Source organism: Petaurus breviceps, unplaced genomic scaffold (assembly GCF_028583685.1).
Source record: "Petaurus breviceps papuanus isolate PSGF00001 unplaced genomic scaffold, PetGlider_PUasm1.0 81, whole genome shotgun sequence".
Lineage (NCBI taxonomy): Eukaryota > Metazoa > Chordata > Mammalia > Diprotodontia > Petauridae > Petaurus > Petaurus breviceps.
This window is the reverse complement of record NW_027186546.1, coordinates 8,808,034-8,831,934: the sequence shown is the minus strand read 5'-3', so window position 1 is coordinate 8,831,934 and position 23,901 is coordinate 8,808,034. Positions and strand designations below refer to the sequence as shown.

The 23,901-nt window shown below is 36.6% G+C and overlaps 1 protein-coding gene across 1 annotated transcript in view; it reads right to left on the bottom strand.

Annotated features, from left to right (window-relative positions):
- Positions 1-23,901, bottom strand: part of LOC138176139 (inter-alpha-trypsin inhibitor heavy chain H2-like) — a 58,811-nt gene that overhangs the window by 4,012 nt on the left and 30,898 nt on the right. Inside the window, exons 15-22 of the mRNA XM_069106909.1 lie at positions 23,459-23,640; positions 21,643-21,828; positions 16,829-16,968; positions 12,830-13,002; positions 10,889-11,026; positions 6,225-6,338; positions 826-1,024; positions 386-558 (exon numbers count right to left, since the gene is read on the bottom strand). Of these exons, the coding sequence (XP_068963010.1) occupies positions 386-558; positions 826-1,024; positions 6,225-6,338; positions 10,889-11,026; positions 12,830-13,002; positions 16,829-16,968; positions 21,643-21,828; positions 23,459-23,640 (1,305 nt within the window). The remainder of the gene's footprint in view (positions 1-385; positions 559-825; positions 1,025-6,224; positions 6,339-10,888; positions 11,027-12,829; positions 13,003-16,828; positions 16,969-21,642; positions 21,829-23,458; positions 23,641-23,901) is intronic.

The following is a 23,901-nucleotide window of genomic DNA, read 5'->3' as shown; positions in this document are numbered from 1 at the left end:
ATTGCCAGGTTCTTCTAAGAATCTCAGGGATAGAAGGGACTTAAGAGTCCATTTAGTTAAAGGCATAGTTGAACAAGAATGGCCTCAATGATACATTCAACACAAGCTACAGACTTTGCTTGAATGGGATGGGTGTGGGGGAGCCCACTGCTTCCAGTTCTCCTTTTTGTAAGTTCTAATTGTCAGCAAGTTCTCTCCTTTACATCCAGCCTAAATTTCCCTCTTTGCAACTTCTATCCTTAATCTTCATGATCTCTATTATGATCCATAATTAGTCCTTGGGTTTCTCCAATTGCAGCTTCTGGCTTAGAGAAGAAAGCCATCTAAAGTCCTAGTAAAATCTAGAGACTTGCTGGTAGCAACCATTTTCAGACAAGTACTTTACCTATTAGTCCATGGGCATTTGGTGAAAACTTGTTTGTAGGAGGGATATAAATACCCAAGAAATCTACATTAATGGGATGTTTCTTCCAAACACGGTGAAGTAAGACTGAGAAGGACATATCTCCATCCAAGGTGATGTTCACAGTCTTCTCTTTTTTCACTGAGACAACCAGCCTATCACAGGAGTAAGGCCAAAGTAAGATTAATTTTATTTTTGGACAGACCTAGAGAACAGTTCCATTCAACCCTAAAAGTATCCATGTGCATTTCTTGCCACTGCTCCTCATAGTTTTTCTATTAAAAAACCATTGCAAGACATTGTTAATGTAGCAATTATTTAGATCATTTTGGCTCATATTTAGGGTAATTGCATATCTATACATAGGTGACTAAATTATTTCAAACATAAGTGGAAAAAAATTGTGATACAGTGTTACTTACTTCTTATGAACAATGTGAGCTGTGTCCAACCATGACAAAATGGTAGTATGGAGACCATTTTTAAGGGTGATCATCTCTGTACTAATTTCAATTTTCATGTCTTTGCTTTGGAAATAAAATGCCAGTTTCCCAAAATAGGTACTTAGTTTTTTATTCTTAGGCATCTTTGCTCCAATGAGCTGTCCATTTACCAATACTCCTATAAAAAGAAAAGTAGTGTTTCCTTCATTTTTCTTCTTTTCTGTAAACATTTGCTAGAAAGAAAGAGCATTTATTAAGTGTGTGCCTGACACTGTGCTAAGTGGTAAGAATGTGAATACATGCAAACAAGACAGTCCCCATCCTTGAGGAGTTAACATTCCACTAAGAGAGGAAGAGATCTAAAGAAATGGGAGCTGGAAACTGTGTGGGGTGGGAGGTATCTGCTGGGGAGGAGCAGAGAAGATAGAGGGGCCTAGAGAGCCATTGAGCAGCAGTGAAGTGAGCATGGCTGGAGTCCCCCATGTAACAGTGGTCTGAATGAGGAAGTCATCATTTAGGAGAGAAGGGCCTCAGAGCAGAGGCTTCTCCAGGTTGGCTGATGAGGAAGACAGTGGAGAAATCTGGAGAGTGAGTTGTGTAGAGGGAATAAAGGGAGATTGGCCAGGGCTCTTTATAACCTGGTGTTCCAGGTGAAGGAGTCCCCAATCAGGAGAGCAGGGCCTTAGGGCAGAGATTTCTTCAGAGTGGGAAGGCAACTGATTAGGAGATGAAATCTGGATAAGGCTGGTTTAAAATTGCTAACATGGGGAATTTTTTCCTTTATATTAAAAGAACACTGGAATGCTTAATATCCTTTATAAGTAATGTCTCCTCTCATAAAATCCTTTTCCAGTTTTTTTTTTTTTTATGGTGCAATGGTAATCTGACTTGAAGCAGAAGGTTTCGTAAGTTCTACCATAGTGGAAAAGTCTTCAAGTATGGTCCTAGCAACAGGTTGGGTAAACTGTGTAAGGACCAACTCAATTAAGTAAAGAGAGGCTCATTATCTATAGGATGAGAAGTAGGTGCTGAATTCTTTGACCAAAGTAACCCATGAAACAAGGAAATATTTAAAAACTGCTCTCAGTTAAATAGCCACTTTCCATTTACACAATGATGATATGGAAACGGTGAACAAGGGTACAGAGAGTGCTAAGAATAACATCATGTTTTTGAATGTTATTAACTATTGATGGTCTAGATGTGAGATTTATCTAATGACTAACAAACCAAAGTATTATTGGAAGAACTGAGAATGTTGAGAATGACAATATTGACAATCTCAAAACAAGTAATTCAAGATGAAAAAGCAAAGTTCAGTTGATAAAAATTTAAAGTGTACATATACACATGTATATGTAATATATGTATATATTTAATGATGTAGAAGTTATATATAATAATTATATATGTACAATTATATATTTGTGAAACCATTGCTAATGTTATTTAAAATGGAGAAACATTGGAAGCTTTGCTGTATAAACTGAGTTAAAGGAAGGAAAGTTCCTAAAACCAGGAACTGGCATTATTTGAAATAAACACTAGAAACTTTTTAATATAAACTGAGATAAAGCAAGGATGCTCTTTCTCACCACTATTATTTTACATGGTTCTAGAAATGCTAACTATAGCAATAAGAAGAGAGATTGAAATTAAAGATGTATACACTGGCAATGAGGAGATAAAATTTTCCTTATTTACCGACAACATGATGGTTTTACTTAGAAAACCCCAGAGAATCAATGAAAAAAAAGTTATACTAATTAAATGATTACTAGCATTGGCAAAGTAAGATACTAAATAAATTCACAAAATTATTAGCATTTCTATATAGTACCAGTCAAAACCAGGAGGAAGCAATAAGAGAAATTCCATTCAAAATAACTCCAAAATGTATAAAACATCTGGGAGAAACCTGCCGATAAACCAGGAGGACTTCTATAAATACAACTACAATATATTCTTTTAGAAATAAAGGGAGGGGTGACTAGGTGGCACAGTGAATAGAGCACCAGCCCTGGAGTCAAGAGGACCTGAATTCAAATCCAGCCTCACACACTTAACACTTACTAGCCATGTGACCTTGGGCAAATCACTTAACCCCAATTGCCCTGCCCTCCCTGCTCCAAAAAGCAACAACAACAACAAAAAGAAACAAAGGGAGACAAATACCTGGATAGACACTCAGTGTTAATGATTGGCCTGTGCAAATATCATTAAAATAATTATACAAATCTAGCACTATACCACTCAAACTCCCAAGGAGTTTCTTTATAGAATTAGACAAAAATAGAATGACAAGATCTAGAATCTCAAGGGAAAAAGGCAAAGAAAGGCAAGCCTCATCAGACCTCAAACTATATTATAAAGCAGTAATCATCAAAATTCTTTGGTTCTTGTTTAAAGACAGAAAATTAGCTCCGTGAAACAGATGAGATAAGCAAGAATCAGAAGACTCTGAAAACAATTGCCAAGTATTTGATAAATTTTGATGAATGCAAGAATATAAATGACTAGGGGAAGGTATTCTTATTTGACAAGAACTGGAAAGGAAACTAACACAGTGTGGCAGAAATTAGGTTCAGGACAGGACCTAAGTACATAGTGGATAGAATACTAGACTTAGAGTCAAGGAAATGAGTTTGAATCCTGCATATCCTAGCTGTGAGACCTTGGACAAATCACTTAATCTCTCCCAGCCTCAGTGAGGATCAAATGTGAGAATATATGTAAAGTACTTCACAAACCTTTAAATGTTATATAAATGTTAATTACTGTTATTATTAATAAGATTAATACACATATTTGACTTGAATAAGAAATATCACATAGGTCATATAAAATTATGTTTCAAATCACAGATAAGATAAATGTAAGTTTAAAATAACTCTGTAGTAACACTGTCACATTCACGAGACCCAGCTGAGTCAAATTATTCCAAATATCCATGAATGAAAAAGAGGACAACAAATATAAGCAAAGCTGTCAGTGTTTTTATAAGAATATATTTTCATCATCAACAACAGAGGAAACTACATTTGAATGCTAGTATCTCAGTCTTTAATGAGCTATATGAAGAAGTTAAAATGTTACTTAAAAAGATGAAATCAGGAAAAATGGGTGGACCAGGGTAAGTATACACTAAAAAAGTCTGTGCTATAAGCAACAGAATCCTGACAGCCTTAAAGGCAGAAGGTGGCACAGTAGTGTTGGAACTGTCAGGAAGACCTGAGTTCAAGTGCTCGGACACTTGCTACCTGTGTGACCCTGGGAAAGTCACTTAACCTTTGTTTGCTTCAGTTTCCTCATCTGTAAAATGGGCATAATACCACCTATCTCCCAGGGTTGTTGTGAGGGTCAAACAAAGTAATAATTGTAAAGTGCTTAGTACAGTGCCTAGCACAAAGTAAGCACTGTATTAATATTAGTATTTAATATTATTATCATCTACAAATGTGTATGAAGTTATCAAAAGAATGGACATGATATTTTTATTCCCCCAAAAGGCAAATGACAGGACATCAATAGTTGTTGATTCATATACCTCCCTTTTTCATCCTTATAAAATTCTAATGAGAATGATCTGCACACATATAGAGGTTTCTTTAATGAAAAAAAAAAGTGTGAAGGGAACCAACAGTTTGACTTTTTTTTTTTAAGCAATCGGGGTTAAGTAACTTGCTCAAGGTTACATGGCCAGTCATTTCTGGGTGTGGTGCTGAGTGTCTGAGCCCGGATTTGATCCAGGTCATCCCGACACTGGAGCCGGTGCTCTTACTCGCTGTGCTATCTGGCCGCCCCCAACAGTTTGACTTTTGTAAACAATTTTCTACAGCAGATTTTATCTTTGCAGTCATACAAGTGACTGAAAGTTTCAAAGAATACAAAATCCCAAATGGGTTTGGTGATTGTGGAAGAGTATTTGACTTTATAGAACAAAAATGGAGTCTGAAAGGCTCTCCTTTAACAAGGAGTCTCTTCTATGTGTTAAGATCAGATAAGAGTCCTTGATGATTTAACAGGTCTAACACTAATGATTTAACATGATAGATCTAATACTAATGATGTCAAGTGTGCCCAAGTCCCTATTTGTGGGTGATAATTGTGGTGATTACATCAAGCCACAGAACATTATAAAGGCTCTTTGTTGAGATACATGATTACTCAAGAGAGGTCAGCTGAATAACTGATAGGAAAAATTAGATGGATGAAAAATGTTTATTGTCCAGACAAGACATACAACTAAAATGAACATCCTTTGAATGAGTATACCAGTACCTATATCTGGCTTAGGCACTGCAGGGGAATAATTAAGCTCAGAAATCAGTAGGAAGAACAGAGCAGGCTAGATTGATTTGGGAAATTGCACAGTGCCTTTAACAGTTACAGAATGCTTTGTTCAGTTGTTTTCAGTTGAGTCCAGCTCTTCAAGACCCCATTTAGTGTTTTCTTGGTAAAAACATTGGAGTGGTTTGCCATTTCCTTCTCCAGCTCATTTTACAGATGAGGAAACCAAGGCAAACAAGGTTAAGTGACTTGCCCAGGGTCACACAGCTATTAATTGCCTGAGGCCAGATTTAAATTCAGAAAGATGAGTCTTTCTGACTCTAGAACTTTATCCACTATGCCAAGTAGCTGCCCATAATTTTGACACAACCATCCTAGTGATGCTTATCTGACTGAATTTTAGAACATGTCAGAGTAGTCTAAAAGATCAAAGTTAAAGGTGACTCAGTGTTCAAGGGAGTGACTAATGGGATTACACTGTTCTCAGAATATTTTTCTTTCTAAAAGTTCAAAACCTTTAGGAAGGTAGTTGAAAGAACCTGGAATCTTGAATTCTAGTTATGATTCCTATTACTAATCATCGTGATAATATATAATGATATAATTGACCTTGAACATAAAACAGCCTCTCTAAGCTTCTATAAAACAGGAAAAAATATACCTGTTTAGCTTATCATACAGTGTCATTTCATTTCAAATTAAATAATGCATGTAAAAATTATTTGAAAACTATAAAGCACTATATACAAAGGTAAGGCAATACCCTTAATCAATCAATCAGCTTGACTTAATTAAGGAATGATTACATGCCAGATACTCTGTTAGGTCCTATAGATATAAATTTAAAGAATGATACAGTCTTTGTCTTCAGGAAGCATATGTTCTATTGAAGGAGACAACATATACACATATAAATCAAAGCAAAATATATGCAAAATACATAATTTCCCAATAATTCTGTGAGTTATGGAAATACGAAGTTTCTATAATGGTGGCATAAGGAAAATGATTCTTGAATAGTGGTAAGAAAGCATAAGAAATGTAGCATTTAGTTTGACTGGCTTAAATGTAATTTATTTGTCACTTACCTGTCCCTGGATCAGAAACCAAGTTGAGAATTTTACCAGGTTCTGAATCAATATTGAAACAAATGTTCTTTTGACTCTTCGGTAGGTAAATGATGAAGTGTGGGTCATTCTCAACTGAAAAATAAACATAAAAGGTAAAAAAAAAGGGAACAGGAAAGAAGAAAAGCTAAAATGGTATTTAGTATCTTTTTCTTTTTCACTTTTTGGAAGGCAATTGGGGTTGAGTGACTTGCCCAAGGTCACATGGGTATTTTTTATGTTAAGTGTCTGAGGCCAAATTTGAACTCAGGTCCTCCTGACTCCAGGGCTGGTGCTCTATTCACTGCACTACCTAGCCACCCCCTTTAGTATCTTCTTGAATAGCTTCACTTATGCTTTATAAAGAAGTCTGCATCTAAAGAAATTTTTTAAAAGCCAAATTAACTATGTGTCTATTACTACTAAAGTCCTCTAATGATGCATAGTGATATGTAGGGAATTCTGGATTATTCTACTTCTGGAGACTTCTTTACAGAACGGCAAAGACTTTGAGTATAGACTTAGTGATTTATGATATTCCTGTTGTCCATGAAAGAGTATGTAGAATTTGGAGAGGCTCATCTCCTGGTTGTTCAAAGGCGATAAATTTTTTGGTCAAAGTCTATCTACTATGTTATATAGTGGTTGTAGGCTATTTTGGTGAAAGGAGTAGCTATACCAAAATATTTAAGTACTGTATGGTGAGTAAGTATAGAAGTATCAAAGTAAGTATAAAACCCATATCACTGAATAAGATACTATAACCTCACTTGCAGTTTAAAGTATGTACAAGAACAAAAAGAAGCAAACTACCTTGATACTACTTCTTTTTTTGGTCCTCTATGGCATTACATTGGTTTTACACCTACTGCTTTGACTAATTCTTCTCTATCTCTGTTTCTTCCTATACCCCCTCCTCTCAACTATGGACATTTTCCAAGGTTTCCATTTTTGCCACCTGTTACTCTTTATAAACTCTTCTCAAGAGAATTGACTATTCTCATAGCTTTAATTCAATCAACAGATAATACTTAGAAGTGTAAGATATTCCCTGCCTTCAAGCAGCTCACACTATAATTAGGGCGATAAGATATAAACATGCACAAAAAATTAATGATACAAGAGATAATTGTCAGTTCAATACAATAGCACACAAAATATCACAAGATTGTACCATATATAATTGATTGCCAAATAAATGATACAGATATTATCTATGCCAATAGAGTCAACTTGGAAAAAAAAATAGAATCATTGTATTCTGCGAAGGCTCCAAAAAAGTAGTTTAGCTTTGAATTGGAGCTTGAAGTATGAGTTGGATTTATATAGGGGGAGAAGAAAAGAAGGACACTTTTACAAAAGTAGTAGCGCAGAAGTGAAAAAGGACAAAACATATTTATAAAAAAAATTAACAAGATGGTTAATCAGCCCTGTTTAGTTAGAAAAGGATACTCAAGAATGGAACTGGGCTTTGGTTAGTTAGGGCCTTGAATACTAGGAAAAGAAATTTGGATTTTATTTTATAGACAATGGAGAAGCACTGATGGTGGCTATAATTTCTCTCGTCCTATTATGTAGATAGAAGAGAAGGAAGAGGAGATGATACATTATTTGTTTCCTCTAGTCAAATTCTTCCTTGTTTTAGCTGAAGCAGAATAGACTGGGTAGAGTATTAGCAAGAGAATTGAGAAACCTCGGGCTAAAGTCCATGTCTAAGGAAATCACGAAATTCTTGATTGAGAGCTTATAACAATAATAATAGCTAATATTTACATAGTACTTAGTAGGTGCCAGACACTGTGCTAAGCACTTTACAATTACTATCTCATTTGATTCTAACAAGGACTCTGAGAGGTAGGTGCTATTACTATCCTCATTATACAGATGAGGAAACTGAGGCAAACAGAGGTGAAGTGACTTTCCCAGGATCATATAGTATCTGAGGTCACATTTGAACTCAGGTCTTCCTGACTCTAAGCAAGATACTCTACCTACTGTGCCATATTAGAGGAATCCAGGGTAGCACTCCCTCTGTGGCACTCTCCTAACTTCTATTCACACTCCCAGTTTGGGTCCACAGATGGTGACTGCTACTTTGGATTCTACGGTTCTAGAACCTATAGGCTTGCAATATTAATCCTAATCCTCAACAAACTTCCACTGGTGTACTTCTCATTAGTGATATCACTAGATATAACTAATCTCTTTGCAAAGGTAAATACTAGGATGGTACAATAAAATCATTACATACCAAACATCCCCTACATAAACCTGGGGTGTACTCTTCCACAAGCCACAAATGTGTATTTTTGTTATTTTGAAAATCTTGGTTTTGTACTTCATAATAGATACAAAAATTTGGTTCTACATTCAATGCATTTCAGCACTTGGCTTTAATGGCTGAAGATTCCTCACTAAGATATGTAAATCCAAATGGAAGAGGTGCATTATAAGCTACATTTATTAAATCATGATCCTTACTTTTTTCAGTCCTTCCCACCAATGTTACAAAGGTTTTTATTTGAAATTTGGCTAGTAAATGTGCAATTTCGATTCCTTGATATTAATTAGGAGTTCTTGGAAACTAATTGGAAGATGTTGCATTTTCATGTTTCTAATAAATAGGTTCAAAACTTACTGAAACTTCATTTGAAAGATTTTCTATCAAGTTAGACAATTGTGTTTACAAAATTTTAAAATGTGTACATATGAAGGTTTATAGAGGTAATACATTGTTTTCACATAAAAACAGTTTTTGAATGTCTTGCGTGGCTTCATACTCCTATTGACTAATATCTCAAAGTATAATATACACTTAGGGTAAGATTCATTCTTGACAATAGTCAATGTAAATCCATATTTCAAATAACCTTCTAGATAGTTTTGAATTCTTTGGCTACGTACTTATATTATTATTGTTATTTTATTTCTTCATGTGCCTGAAGAAAAACTCATACTAGAAATAGAATAGTGTCAATTCTACAATTTCCTTGTTCTTCTAGACTCAGATTATTAATGTTGTCTTCATGACTTCAATGCTTGGCAAATAGTAAGTGCTTAATAAATGCTTTTCATTCATTCATCCATGATTCTTTTGCAGAAATATTTTTAAACCACTTTATTTGTGAGGATTAACTTAGTTAAAACTAAATAATATAATCTGCAAAAGCACCAAACTGGGCACATATAAGTTCTAATATGTCACAATATACTGGAAGTGAACAAACAATAAAGTCACTACTGTCAAGCCTATCTTGATATGGAATGCCTACTCTACCCTAAGGGCACCTTCCAAGACATGTGACCATTCAACATATGGACAGGTGAGGACATTTAGTCCATCTGTATATTAATTAGTAAAACTTAATTTCTTTCTTGTTTTTCTATTAAAGTAACTGAACAGAAATTCTCATCTTTTCCTCCCAAACTCCAATGGACTGTCTTCAATGCTCCCTGGACTAGATGACCACTTGTTAGGAATCTTACAGAGGGCATTCTTATTGATATCATCTCTGTCTGAGCTCCTTCCTAGCCCAGTGATTTTATGATACTCTGGTATGTTCACATTCATTTCACTTGTCTATAGTCTTTTTTTTTTTTGGAGGGGGGAAGGTAGGCCAATTGGGGTTAAGTGACTTGTCCAAGGTCGCATGGCTAGATTTGTGTTAAGTGTCTGGGGCTGGATTTCAATTCAGGTGCTCCTGATTCCAGGGCTGGTGCTCTATTCACTGTGCCACCTAGCCACCCCTCTTCTATAGTCTTAAAAAATAACTTTTCTTCATTTGCTTCATCCAGCTATAGTCTTAGCTTTTACTATAACACACTTTCTTGGCATTCATCTAATTGAAAGCTCATGAGTAGTGCAAAATCTCGAAGGAACTAGATAGAACTTTGGAGTCATTATTAAAGTGTATGATGCTAAAGAGGCACCAGAATTTGTGGTTTCTTTATGTGCAGATATAATGTGCGTAATGTGCTTAGTTATAGTGTTTGACACATAGTAGGCACTATATAAATGCTTATTCCCCTTCCCCTTTTACTCGCATGTTTCTCCTAATGTCTACAATGTTCTTCTCCCCATCTAGTTCTATTGAAATCTTGTCCATTATTTCAGACCCGATTCAAATGCTCTGTGTTTTTTTATGAAGCCTTCTTTGATCCTTGAATCTGTAATGATCTTGCGAACTTTGTTAATACTTCTCTGTACCTAGATATTATTTTGTATTACATTTGTTTGGGTATGTGTCATATTTCCCTTCTAGATTGTCAGTTTCTTGATTCAATAAGCTTCTGATTTAATTTTTATACAACCCCTATTGCCTACAATACTCATTTGTACATAGTAGATACTTAATAAATGTGTATTGAAGTCTGTTGAAGTTGAATTATCTTCAGATGAGAAAACTTATTACCCCTTTATCTTTAAGCTAAATGCAGCAATTTCTGCCTCAAAAAGATCACCACATTTTCATATAGTTGGGGCAGGATTTATCTCCTTTTTTTTTCTAGAAGGCAGTCATGCTGAATTTGAAAAATTCTCTAGTTCTCTGAATATGGGTCTTGGCTTGAGAAATATAAAAGCTCTATGAGACTGAACTTGAAATGAGATCTGGGAAGTGAAGTGAAGGGGCCAAAAATCTTTTTACCTCTCATTACATGGGGAGGAGGAGTTGCTACAAGCACTTGAGCTTGTTTCACACTCATTGGACCCGTTGTTGGTGCAGGTTTGGCCCAAGATGGGATTGAACTTTGAGTAGTCCTCTTGCCATTCGATAATAAGGTACCTGTGTAGATAGAAAAATAGATTCTAGTTACCAAGGAACACACTCCAAACACACACTTTTGCAATTATTTATAATAAATAATATGAAAAATGTGGTCTGTTCAGTTTGTAGTATCCCTTAATTATAGACCCTCTCCTTTCATTTTTACCCTATATTCCTTCCCCTTTTCAATCATGTCCATGCGTGTCAGCTACTATAGTATTTTTAAAGTTTTCATTACTGTTGCAAGATTATTATCAGTTGTAATTATTTATTTATAATATGTAGTTGTTAGACCAAATGATCTCTAAGGTCCCTTGTAGCTTTGAGATACTATGATTTCTATAATTAAAAAAAAAGATGGAGCTCAGCAAAAGTTAAATCCATTTATCCAGTTGTGCATACTTACCTATATGTATCACCTTCCTAGGATGATGCATAGGCTCTTCTAGTAGCTGTTGCTGTTAGGAGTTATCATGACCCTAAGAATTAGAACCTTAACTAGACACCTTTTAGTTCTTCACTCTGGGCAACTTGGAAGCCATCATATAAAGGTGGTCCCTGTTGTTTTCGTCTTTTCAGTTGGGTCCAACACTTCATGACCTTATTTGGGATTTTCTTGGCAGAGATACTAAAGTGTTTTTCCATTTCCTTCTCTAGCTCATTTTACAGATGAGGAAACTGAGGCAAACAGCGTTGAGTGATTTGCCCAAGGTCATACAAATGTCTGAGGCCAGATTTGAACTCAGGTATTCATGACTCCAGACCTGGTACTCTACCCACTTTGACACCTAGTGCCCTAAGGGTGATCTTTGCATCCTTGAAAAATCAGTGATTATTTCCCCTCACAAAGCACCACTGGTATGAAAAGTTCTGCATAAAACTGGGGGGGGGGGGTGGCAAACTCAATGTAATTCCTTTCCACTATATATATGAGATAGCTATAGAGAATTCATAAGCAGAGAAGACATAGGCACATGGTAAAGAAAAACACAATATACTTTCTTCCAGCTGTTTAGTGCTGGGTAGCCCTACCTTTGCAGTAATTGAAATCAGGACAAATTTGTAGGCTTTGTCTGGGGGGTGGTGTGTGGGGGGGTCTTGAGTCTTAGGCTTCGTAGTTGTGGTAAAAGAAGATTCCCCATTCTATGATTAATTTAATTTAGCAATCTAATTAATTTAAATTAATCAAGAACAGAAGCTAGGAGGTGATGATAAAAGATATTATCAGTCACTCCAAGTACAAAAGGGAAGTATCTCAATAACAAATTAATTTTTAATTTTTAACTATTTCTCTTATCCTGTTGATTATTTCATATTTATCCTGTATTTTATCTGTATATATTTGTTTACATGTTGCTTCCACCATTAGACTATGAATTCTTAAGAGGAAGGACTGTCTTTCGACTTTTTTTGTATCCCCAATACTTAAAACAGTGCCTGACACATAATAGGTGCTTAATAAGTATCTATTGACTGACTGACTGATTGAGATAATAAGATCTCTTCTTGAATATCAAACTACTAAAGTTAACTGGCCATCTAGCATTAACAAGGCTGAAAATATAGACAGTATTTACTGTGATATGTGGAAATGTTTCTCAAATGTGTTTTGCAGATATCAATCAATAAGAAAGGGAAGTAAAAGGTACCAATAGAGCGACTATTCCAAAGTGTACTACATTGAACAGCTAGAGTACCCATTGATATAGGCCAAAAATTACAGCAGTAGGGCTGGGTCTTGAAGTGACATAGGATGGCTTAACCTTTAATCCAGGTCCAAAGGGGGTAGTCTCTGCCTCTGGACTAAAAGGAAACACTGACCTTGACAGCAGGGTCTTCGTTGGTCCATTGGAGAGTCTGCCAGCATCCTCTCATTCCCATCAGCACTTTCAATCAGCATGGCAGTAAGTGGACTTACAACATGGTGGTCCAGAGACATCTGAAGGATGGTTCTTGTTATTTTCTTTTTGTCAAGGTTTGTGACAGCCAGACTCCTATATTGGGGTAGGGAGAGAACCAAAGAAACCATCACCAAAACATTGCAGACTGAATTAGAGACTTATTTTGGGGATCCAAATCTGGACCCAAGTTGGCTCCTGCATTTACGGGGAAATGCTCAGTTGATTGCTGTCATGGTTAAAATTTTTTTTTAAAATAATTTTTAATTGATGTCTTTTTATATATTGTTATAGTTATCCCCAGTATCCTTCCTCTTCTCTCTCCCAGACAGTCATCCCATATGACAAATAGTATTTTTTAAAGAAGAAAAAAATAAGCACAACTGAACGGTACTTTGAAAAAAACCCCAAACAGGCACAATGTATAACAGCTGTGGACTTCCCACAGCCACAAAATGGTGGATTGGGGATAACTTCTAGTATTTCTTTATTTGAGTACTGCTTATCCTTTTTTTTTTAATTTTTAAAGCAATAGGGGTTAAGTAACTTGCTCAAGGTTACACGGCCAGTTATTTCTGGGTGTGGTACTGAGTATCTGAGCCCGGATTTGATCCCCAGGTCATCCCGACACTGGAGCCGGTGCTCTTACTCGCTGAGCCACCTGGCCGCCCCTAAGCAATGGGGGTTAAGTAACTTGCTCAAGGTTACACGGCCAGGTGTTTCTGGGTGGGTACTAAGTGTCTGAGCCCAGGATTCGATCTCCAGGTCTTCTCAACACTGGAGCTGGTGCTCTTACTCATTGTGCTACCTGGCCGCCCCAGTACTGCTTATTCTTTATAATTTTGTTATATTCACTTTTTTTGCCTTTTTTTTTTTGGAGAGGGGAAGGTAGGGAAATTGGGGTTAAGTGACTTGAGCAAGGTCACATGGCTAGTTTTGCATTTTGTCTGAAGCCAGTGAGGCAGGATTTGAACTCAGGTCCTCCTGCCTCCAGGGTTGGTGCTCTATTCACTGCGCCACCTAGCCGCCCCTTCATTTTTAATTTTTTTGGTGTTTGATAATTCTTTTCATTTACAATTATTGTAGTTATTTTATATATTGTTTTCTTGGCTTTGCTTTCTTCAGTTTGTATCAGTTCATGCAGATTTTTTCATGCTTCTCCATATTCATCACATACATAATTTCTTGCAGGACAGTATTATTCTGTTACATTTCTATAATGTAATTTGTTTTTCTATTCCCTAATCAATGGGCATCTACTTTGTTTCCAATTCTTTGCTATTACAAAAAGTGCTGCTATAAATATTTTGCTGTATATGAGGATTTTCTTGTTATCAGTAGCTTCCTTGGAGTATAAGCTCACTAATGGAGTCTCTGGTTCAAAGAGTAGGGACCTTTTAATTACTTTATTTGCATACTTACAAATTGCTTTTCAAATGATTGTAACATTTTCTAGCTCTTCTCCAACATTGACTAATCGCTATTTTGTGTCATCTTTGGCAATTTGCAGGGTGTGTTTTTTGTTAATCTTGAGTTAGCTCATTTTGCCTTTATAAAAAGGGATGAATATTCTTCACCTTGATTTCATCAAGGAGACTAAAGCCTGTGGTTCATAACCTTATCTCCATCACAGAGTCACTCTACAATGCTTCAGTCAAAAAACAACCATACTCCTAATTTTCCTGATTTATTGCCTATGTACTAGCTCCACTTTCACTTTGCACTCTATTGATAATGACAATATTTAGAAACAAATGTATACGATGTAAATTTATAGATTAAATGCCATAACAATCCGACTACCATGAGGTTACTTTGTAGAATTAGATAAATAATACCAAAATTCATTTGGAGGAGCAAAAGGTCAAGATTCTCAAGGGAAATCATGAGGAAAAAAAAGTATGGATGAAGTCAATCATGATCAGATCTTAAATTACACAATTTAAAGCAATAACCATCAAAACTATTTGGTAATAATAATAGTAGTAGCTAACATTTATATGCTGTTTATTATGTGGCAGGCACTGTACTAAGTGCTTTATTATTTAAAAAACAAAACAGAAAAGTTGATTGGTGGAACAGGTTAGAGAAACAAGACAGAAGCAAACACAGAAGCATAGTGCTTGATCAGTAAAATGACTATTTTTTTTGACAAAAACTTCTAGAAAAACTGGAAAACAGTTTGGAAGAAACTGGGTTTAGTTAAAAAAAATTGCAGCATACCATAATCAATTGCAAATGAATATGTAACCTAAATATAAAAGGTCATTTAAAAATTAGAGGAGAAGAAATGGAGATACCTTCTCCATCTAACAGCTATGGTTAGGGAGAGACTTCTTACCTAAATAAAGGATAGAGACAATCACAAATAATAAAATGGATAGTTAAGATTATATAAAATTGAAAGTTTTTTTTTGCATGAGCAGAATAAATGTTGTTAGAACTAGCAGGGAAATGTCTTTGCAGCAATTTCTGATGAAGTTTGAACATCAGAAATAAAAAATTAATACAAATATAAAGAAGAACCATACCTCTGTAGATAAGTGGTCAAAAGAGATGAACAGGAAGTTCTCAAATAGAGACAAATTCTCAACATAAGGAAAAATGCTCCAAGTCACTAATAAGAGAAATGCAAATACCCCCCCCCCCAAATTTTCATTTCATACCCATCAGATTAACAAAGATGACAAGAGGAAAAGAGAAAACTAGAGTCACTGTGGGGATGCAGATATAGTAGTGTTGGAGCTGTGAATTGGTTCAATTTCTGTGGAAAATAATTTCGACATTATGAAAAATCATTAATCTGTATAAATTCCTTGACCCTATTGGGCACACCCCAGTGAGGTCAAGGACAGAGTGAAAGGACCCTTGTATAAAAGAATACTACACATTTTATTGTAGCAAAGAACTGGAAACAAAACTGATAAAATAACCTGGGGGAATTTTTGGAGTCTTTGCTTTCCTCAGAATTATGAATATAGCAATCTTATTACTACCTACCAGTTGAGAAAATGCATGTCTTTTCCATTATTGAACTAGGTATGGAATATTATATATACTGTGAGGCATATATTAGGCATCTTTTTAAAAAAGAAATTTCCTCTTTTTAGAAAAAAATCTTTGTTGCAAGGGATAGCTTGCTGCTTAGGGAAGTGGATGGGGATAATTCAGAACCTAAGGTGATATAAAAACAAAATATGTCAATAGAAATATGATTAAAACAAAAGAGAATTGGAGTAGCTATAAGACATTAGGATAACAAAGGGTTTTGTGGAATCTCCTTCCCTGGTAATCACCAACACTATGGTAGATGCCCATATAAATGGATTGGAGAATATAGGTATAGCCTAGAATGAGGGCTGGGTGACTGACTAGGTGAACACTGGATATCCTGCCAATATTGATTTATAATCCTCTAATATCAGAATCCTAAACTTTTCAGTTCAATAATGTCTTCAGTATCATATAGTGGAGAGAGTCCTGGGCATAAAGTCTGATGATCTGGGTTCAAATCTCAACTTTGACTCTTCTGTTTGACACTTGGCCTCACTAAGCCTTAGTTTACTCATTTGTAAAATGGAAACAATGAAATTTATACTACCTACCTCACAGAGCTGTTTTAAGGAACGTATTTAGTAAACTATAAAGTGCTTTATAAGTGTTAGTATTCAAGAATGAATCTAACTCATTAGTAGTGTAAAGTGAAGCTTGAACCATCCACAAGCATTTATTAAATTCCTACTATATGCCATACACTGTGTTAGATGCTGGGGAAAATACTTACCTAAACTATGTTATATCAATTTGCAATTCTCCTGTGTACCTTCTTCTCCTTGGGGATTACTGACAATTTCTGAATTGCATATCAAAAAATACCCTAATAAAACAGTTATTCCTTTAGGAGATGCTCTTTCCTGCTTACCTTTCGGCCAGAAGTTGGTTTATGGTTAGATAAGCCCATAATTTCCTGGTGAAATCAGGGTCTGCATGCTTGTCCTTTGACAAGAAGGCATCCAAGTCCTCCATTTCTGCGAGGGTGTCCATGACTAACTGTGCACTGGCCTGGAGGATAAAAATTTCAATTGAAATAAGTTCAGGAAGTAGATACATAAGTTGACATTTCTGTGTCTACAATGTGTAGAGTTACTATGGGTGGTGGTGGTGACAGTAGTATTCTTTTGTTAATGGAAGACTGTAAAGGAGCAAACAGAATCAAACTGTCACCTCCTACCCCATTAAGCATTAGTAAAAATGCTGGATCAGGACATGTTAATTCTGCAAATTTCCCTAAAATTAAGTACCAATTTTGGGCTTTTGATTCTTCCCAGAGTCATCAAATAACAGTATTGATCCTTTGACCCAGACCTGTCATTTCAGTAAGAAATGGAATTCCTGGTGAGGAAACTGCTTCTACCAGTAATGATCAATAACTGTTTTGCAACTTGTAGATTTAGAGAATAATTCACTTGCTTAGGGTAACAGAGCTTGTATATGTCAGAAGCAGATCAAAGCATATTATTTGCTTGCTCTTTCTCTCTCTCTTTTGTTTTGTTTCTTCTTTCTTGTGGTTCAAGGAAGTAGCCTCTGCCTAGTAAAGCTTCATTAGACACAGCAATCTTAAGGGCAAGTAGTCAATTTTCTCTTAAAAGAAGTATGTATTTCCATTAGGATTGGATGTAGGGGTGGGGAACCTGCAGCCTCGGGCCTCCATGCCACGTGTGGCCCTCTAGGCCCTCAAATGTGGCCTTTTGACTGAACAAGTTCTATAAAGTTTAGGATACACTTGGGCCACACAGGACCTAGAGGGCCACATATGATCTTGAGGCCACAGTTTCCTCACCTGGTGGGTATTCAGTTCTGCTACACTTTATTAATACATATACTTTTATTAGTGTAGAGCTTCCTAGTCGTGACCCAATTAGGGTGTGCTTAGTCAATATTGCTGTCAAGTATATGGACTTCTCTCCTTCCTTTCCCCTTTTACCCCCACCTCATCTGGGAGTACTTGCAGATATTCTTTACCTGCTACCTGATTTATGGAAGGGTGGGAGTTGATTGAACTAGTTCATCAGTTAATCAATCACTGAATCCCACTGAGCCCTGAGAACTTTTTCAGGTGAGAAAAAATCTTGACTCAAGTAAACAGATGTGACAACTAGGTGTGAACTGGGCTGTTCGAGTAACTGGGGCTTGTAATGAAACTATGAGTTTGGAATCAGAGAAAATTTTGGTAGAAGTGAGGAAGAATTGGGGCCTTCAAGGGCTGAGCCAGAAAGAATTGGCAGCATAGGAGTCACAGACAAAAGGAGAGAAAATGAAGACTAAGATGTGGCAGAGAAGGGAGAGATCAAGGAGGGCCATCAGCCCTCAAGGCAACTCAGAGCTGAAGCCAGTAGTACTCAGTTCCTCAAGGACTGAAGACAATTCCAAGAAAAGGTCTATCCACCCACCCCTCACTCCAATTTCCCTCTGGAATCTGTCTACAAGCACTGTAACATACTGTGCTTGCTTCTTTACTAAATAGTAACTTGAATTTTTGCCTTAATCACAAAGTGGCCAGGGATTAACTAGAGATACGCAAATGTAAATTAAGGCAGAGAGCCACCCTTCTTTCTAAATTTTAGGAATTTTACTAATTGGTGGCTTGGTATGTATTCCTAACTTTTCAATTAATATAAACTCCCTAAAGCAGCAGAGAAGGGAATCATTATATTGTGCTCTGCTAAAGAATGAGCTGATTGTTGGATCAGAATGTGACTGATTAAATTTCTAGAGATAAAAGGAGTAAGGAAGAAAAAGAAGCAGTGACCATCCTGGTCACCTTCCAAAGCAATACCTGCACCCATCCATCCATACAATTCAGTTCTGTGTTGAGTCTCTCCACTTGTTGCTGAGTGGCAAAAGCTGATGATACATGGTGCCACAAGAGGCAGAAGAGGTGACCTTGGGGTGGCAGGTCACTTGGAGGCAGATTTTGAAAAGACAAGATGTGCCTCTGCTTGAGTTGAGGAACCCAGTAATGAGTCAAAGAAAGCCAGAAGTAGACAGAAGATAATCTTGAATGGTCAGATTTTTACACAGTCTTCTTGGGGCAAGCAGAGACTATCTGCCTATGTTCTAAGGAGGGGGAGGGGAAAAGTGAAGTGCTTTACTGGACTGCCAACTAGATGGCACAATAGATAGTCCACCAGGCTTGGAGTCAGGAAGACCCAAGTTCAAATCTTGCCTCAGACACTTACTGTAGTGTGACCTTGGGCAAATCACTTAACCTTTGTCTCAGTTTCCTTATCTTTAAAATGGAGATGATAAGAATTGTACCTACCTCCTAGGGTTATTGTGAGGCTCAAATAATGATGATAAAGTTTAGCACATATCTGGCATATGTGTATACACACATATCTATGCATTATATATGTGCATACATACACATATGTACCTATATTGGCTATTATTATTAATTAGAATTATTAACTGAACTTGTCCTGAGGGACAGTGCCACTAGTAGTTGCTAGTAATGTGATCCACAGTTGTTTTTGAAACAGTACCAGTAGGTGTTGCCACATAGATACAACCTGCATCTTCAAGTAAGCCTACTTCATTGGCGGTGGCACTATGAATTCATTTGTTGCTACTTCAGGACCTTTGTGGCATCTTCTATAAACTTATTCCAGACTGTCACCAGAGGAGCAATAGTCACCAGAGGGGTCAGGTGGCTGTTGAACACACTGACTTGAGCCAGAGGACCTGGGTTCAAATCCTACTTAGGACTTTATAGCTTGTGTGACCTGGACCCAAGTCACTTAACTCTCTGGCCTTCACTTTCCTCCTCTGTAAAATGAGATTCTTGGATTGAATGACCTCAGGGACCTATTCTGTCCTTTGATTTATGAACATCTGGCTCAGCGTCCAGGAATTTGCCTATAGCACTTGCAATTCCTCTCTCCTGTAGTCTTCCTACTAAGGTTAGTGGCAGTTTCTAGCAGTCTGTTTTCTAGGCTAGGTGGCTTTCTCCCACCTCAATAAACAGAAATGATCAAAAATTGAATCTAAATGGCTCAATGGCACAACCATTCCCTTTCAGTCAAGTTATAGCTGCAAAAATACCTGGTAATTCCTTAAAGAGTGGTGCAAAAACAGGACCATTTCCAATAAGAAGTTTTCTTCCACCAATTCTGTCTCAGGCTTTATAGACACTTTCACAACATCACAGGGTTACAGAATTTTAGAGCTGCAAGAGGCCTCAGTGACTAACCAGCCCAACCATACTCAAGAGGAATCTATATTTTTCATGACATACCTGAGAAGTGGTCATTCAGCCTCTGTGAGGATAAGCCTACCATTTCCTGAAACAACCCATTCTCTTTTTGGGACAGCTTTAATTGTTAGGGAGTTTTTATTGATTTCAAGTTTAAATTTGCTTCTTGGTGACTTTCACCCACTGCTTTTGGTTTTACCTACTGGGGATAATCTGAAAAAGTCTAATCCCTCTCCCATATGACAGTCTTTCAAATCCTTAAGGACATATCCATTCTGAGTCATTTCCTCTCCAGGATCAAAGGACCCTTCAATCTTTATTGTAATGAACTTTTATGTGGTCATAAAATATCTCTGTCTTTTGCTCTGTGGTCACTGACTAACTTTAAATAGAAGACAAATTTTTTTTTAAAGCAATTGGGGTTAAGTAACTTGCTCAAGGTTACCTAGTTATTTCTGAGTGTGGTGCTAAGTATCTGAGACTGGATTTGATCCCCCAGGTCCCAACACTGGGGCTGGTGCTCTTACTCACTGTGCTACCTGGCCGCCCCTAGAAGACAAATCTTAAAAAAAAAAAACAACAACCCAACCTATATTATAGATTGAACATTTAGGCAAAGTATGTAAAACATAAGGCTTTGGCAACAATTTTTGACATGTGAGTAAAAATGGTTAATAAGTAATGGCAGATACCATATTGCAATATCCAACCTGTGTCACATGTGCTGTTGTATCATTTACACTTTTTTTTCTTGGAAATTAGCTGTTTGTGTATATCAATGTCTGTTATTTTAAAATTGCTATGTGAGAAATATTATTGGGAAATAGATAAGTCAATTTAAGGTGTCATCATACCTTTTGGTATTACGAATGAGCTAAATGATTTTATTCATTGCTCCTGGAAGTTATGAAGGCAATTGAAAGGTTTCATTTATGGCTCAGTTTTTCTTTCCTTTCCTAAGGAGCTTTTCTAATAACACATTCCAAAGTTCTTTAAAGTATAGGATACCCTTTTGTTTATTAAAGCTGACCATGTTTTGCTGTAACTCAGGTGAAAAAAAATTGGGAAAAGACAGACTTATATGATATCTCTTCACATATTGGGATTGATTTTTCATGGAAAGAATGATTAAGTGTGATTGGAAAGAAGGTATGTATACTCTTGTTCCTTTTTTCAATTCTGGATGGGGCAGAGTATCAATCAAAAGGCATTTATTAAGTGTCTACTATATGCCAAGCACTATGTTAGGCACTGGGGATACAAAGGAAAAAGGTAGATAGCCTCTTTCCTCTATTATGTTCTGTCTGAGGAGACAACATGTACATGTATAAGTATATGTAAAATCAGTATTGTGGGGGGTGGGCACTAGCAGCTGGGGAAATCAGGAAAGGTCACACATAGAAGGTGATATTTTAACTGAGTCTTGAAGGAAACTTGAGATTCTAACAAAAACCTTTAGCACCATAGCAAAGAAAACATACCGATGTAGCTGTGATGACACTTTCCACATGGTCCAACTTATCAGGTTCAACTTTTCCTGCCACCACTATTTCTGAGCCTCCAAAATAGTTATGGAAACTGTTCTGAGTGACATCTGTCACAGCTTCCTGGGGATAGTTAAACTGAACATTTCGTAGCAATGGTGTAGAGACCTGGTTGTAGAATTGCTGCAAAATAAAAAAAAGAAAGAAAAATCATTGTTTCATATCAATTTATATGTCCATAGCACATTTTCTGAGGACTGCCTCTATCTCTGTGACATGGGTAGGGTATGAAGAAATGCATATATTATTAAGCCTACATAGTCTACTATGAGAAGCTGTGTGATATAGTAGCTGAGACTCAAAGCCAAGAAGACCTGGGTTTGAGATCTTCAAAACTTCCAGGAGCAATGGATAAAATAATAAAATAATTTAGCTCATTCATAATACAAGAGAAATGAGGGCACCATAAATGGGTAATATTTCTCATATGAGAAATTCTCTCAGGGCAGCTAGGTGGCACAGTGAATAAAGCACTGGCCTTGGAGTAAATGGAAAGACCAGTAACAGTGGTTGCTGTATAGTTATAATGACCAAGCTTGTCTCCAAAGAAGAGATGAGAAAATGAGCCTCTCCCTACTTTACAGAGATAATATACTGAGTTAGAAATTTATTATACCATTGGATATTTTGGTGAATTTTACTGTTACTTTTTTTTTCCTTTTCTGTTTTCTTTGTAACAAAGGATGGTTTTTTTGGATAAGGAGAACTTTTTTTTTTAAACAGATACTTTCCTTCTGCACTTATTTCAGGGAACCTAGCATGTTACTGAGAGGGGAAGAGAGAGACACAGGAATGCACCAGAAGCTACAGTTCTGGACTGCTTAGGAACAGTGGTAAACAGCCTTAACCTGGCATTGTTAGATTTGGACTGAAAGACTGACCTGGGACCATAGAAGGAGAGGAAGTGTTTGTGATTGGATTGTAAATTTCGGTGAGACTGAGTGAGAGTTTAGTGGGTTTGGGAGAGTATTTTAATCTCAGGATGGTTTGTAGGAGAAACTGAGTCAGAAAGCACAGAGTTTGAGTCTTTACATGAGGAAGACCAAAAGGGCAGAGAGGTGGCATAGTTGTTAATGACCTCCTCTGCAGCAGGATGCAAATAATGAGAAAGATCAGATTCTGTCTCTTAACAATATCTGAGATTCTTCTGGCTTCTGTTTAAGGCAGCTATTGCCTAGAGAGGACAGGACACCTGACTTTGTAACAGTAGCGTAGTAAGAGAGTATAAAAAAATAAAAGAAAGAGAGCAGTTTCATGTGTGTGTCCTGTCTCAACACTAGTGAATGCTAAGTACTTTCTGGCTTTCTGTTCAACATACCGTGCCACCAGTGTAGAAATGTAAGCGGTGTGGAAGGAGGAGAAGAGTTGAAAACCTTTCTATGAGTCTTGAGTCAGGATCTCAGAAACCCTTGATTCATAGACTTGAGGTGGCTAGATGGTATAGTGGATAGAGCACTAATTGACTTGGAGTCAGGAAAAACCTGAGTTCACATCCTGCCCCGATATTTACTAACTGTGCAAACCTGTTGTTTCCCTCACCTTCCTTACCTGTAAAAGGGAGATAATAATGATACATGCAAAATGATTTCTGAACTTTATGTATAAAGTGCAAATATATTACTTTTGATTTCACTAATCTGACAGAAAGTAGAGAGCATCGAGAGTTTCACTGGATTCTCTTTTGAGAATTTTCTGGTTTGTTTCTTCTTCAGCAGACACATTAGTGAGGAAAGAAAATGGGGACAAAAGGTACCTTGAGCTGTAAAGAAGTATCCTGGTTTCCATAAATCCTTTGAGCAATTCCATGGTTTTCTTGAGACAGCCTCTCCAGGAAGTCAAAGTCAACATCAAAACCTATCCCCAGACTGAACAGGGAGATGTTATCTTGTATGCTTCCCCTGACATTCTTTTGGATATTAGACAATTTTAGCTCTCCTGAAATCGAAGGTGTGGGAGAGGAAAGAGAGAAATGAAACAGCCTTATTGTCATAGATATGGCTTGAAAGAAATATAAATGAAAAATTGAAATAACTCATTTTAATCTCACTATAATGAAATGTTTTAATTTTTCATATTCTTTTTGTTTTTTAATCGCTTTTTTCTTTTTCAAATAATGAGTTTAAGAAAAGTAAATCTGTCCTCCCACTAGTTCTTATAACTGAGTAAATTAAAAAAAAAGATACCCCCCCCCCCCCC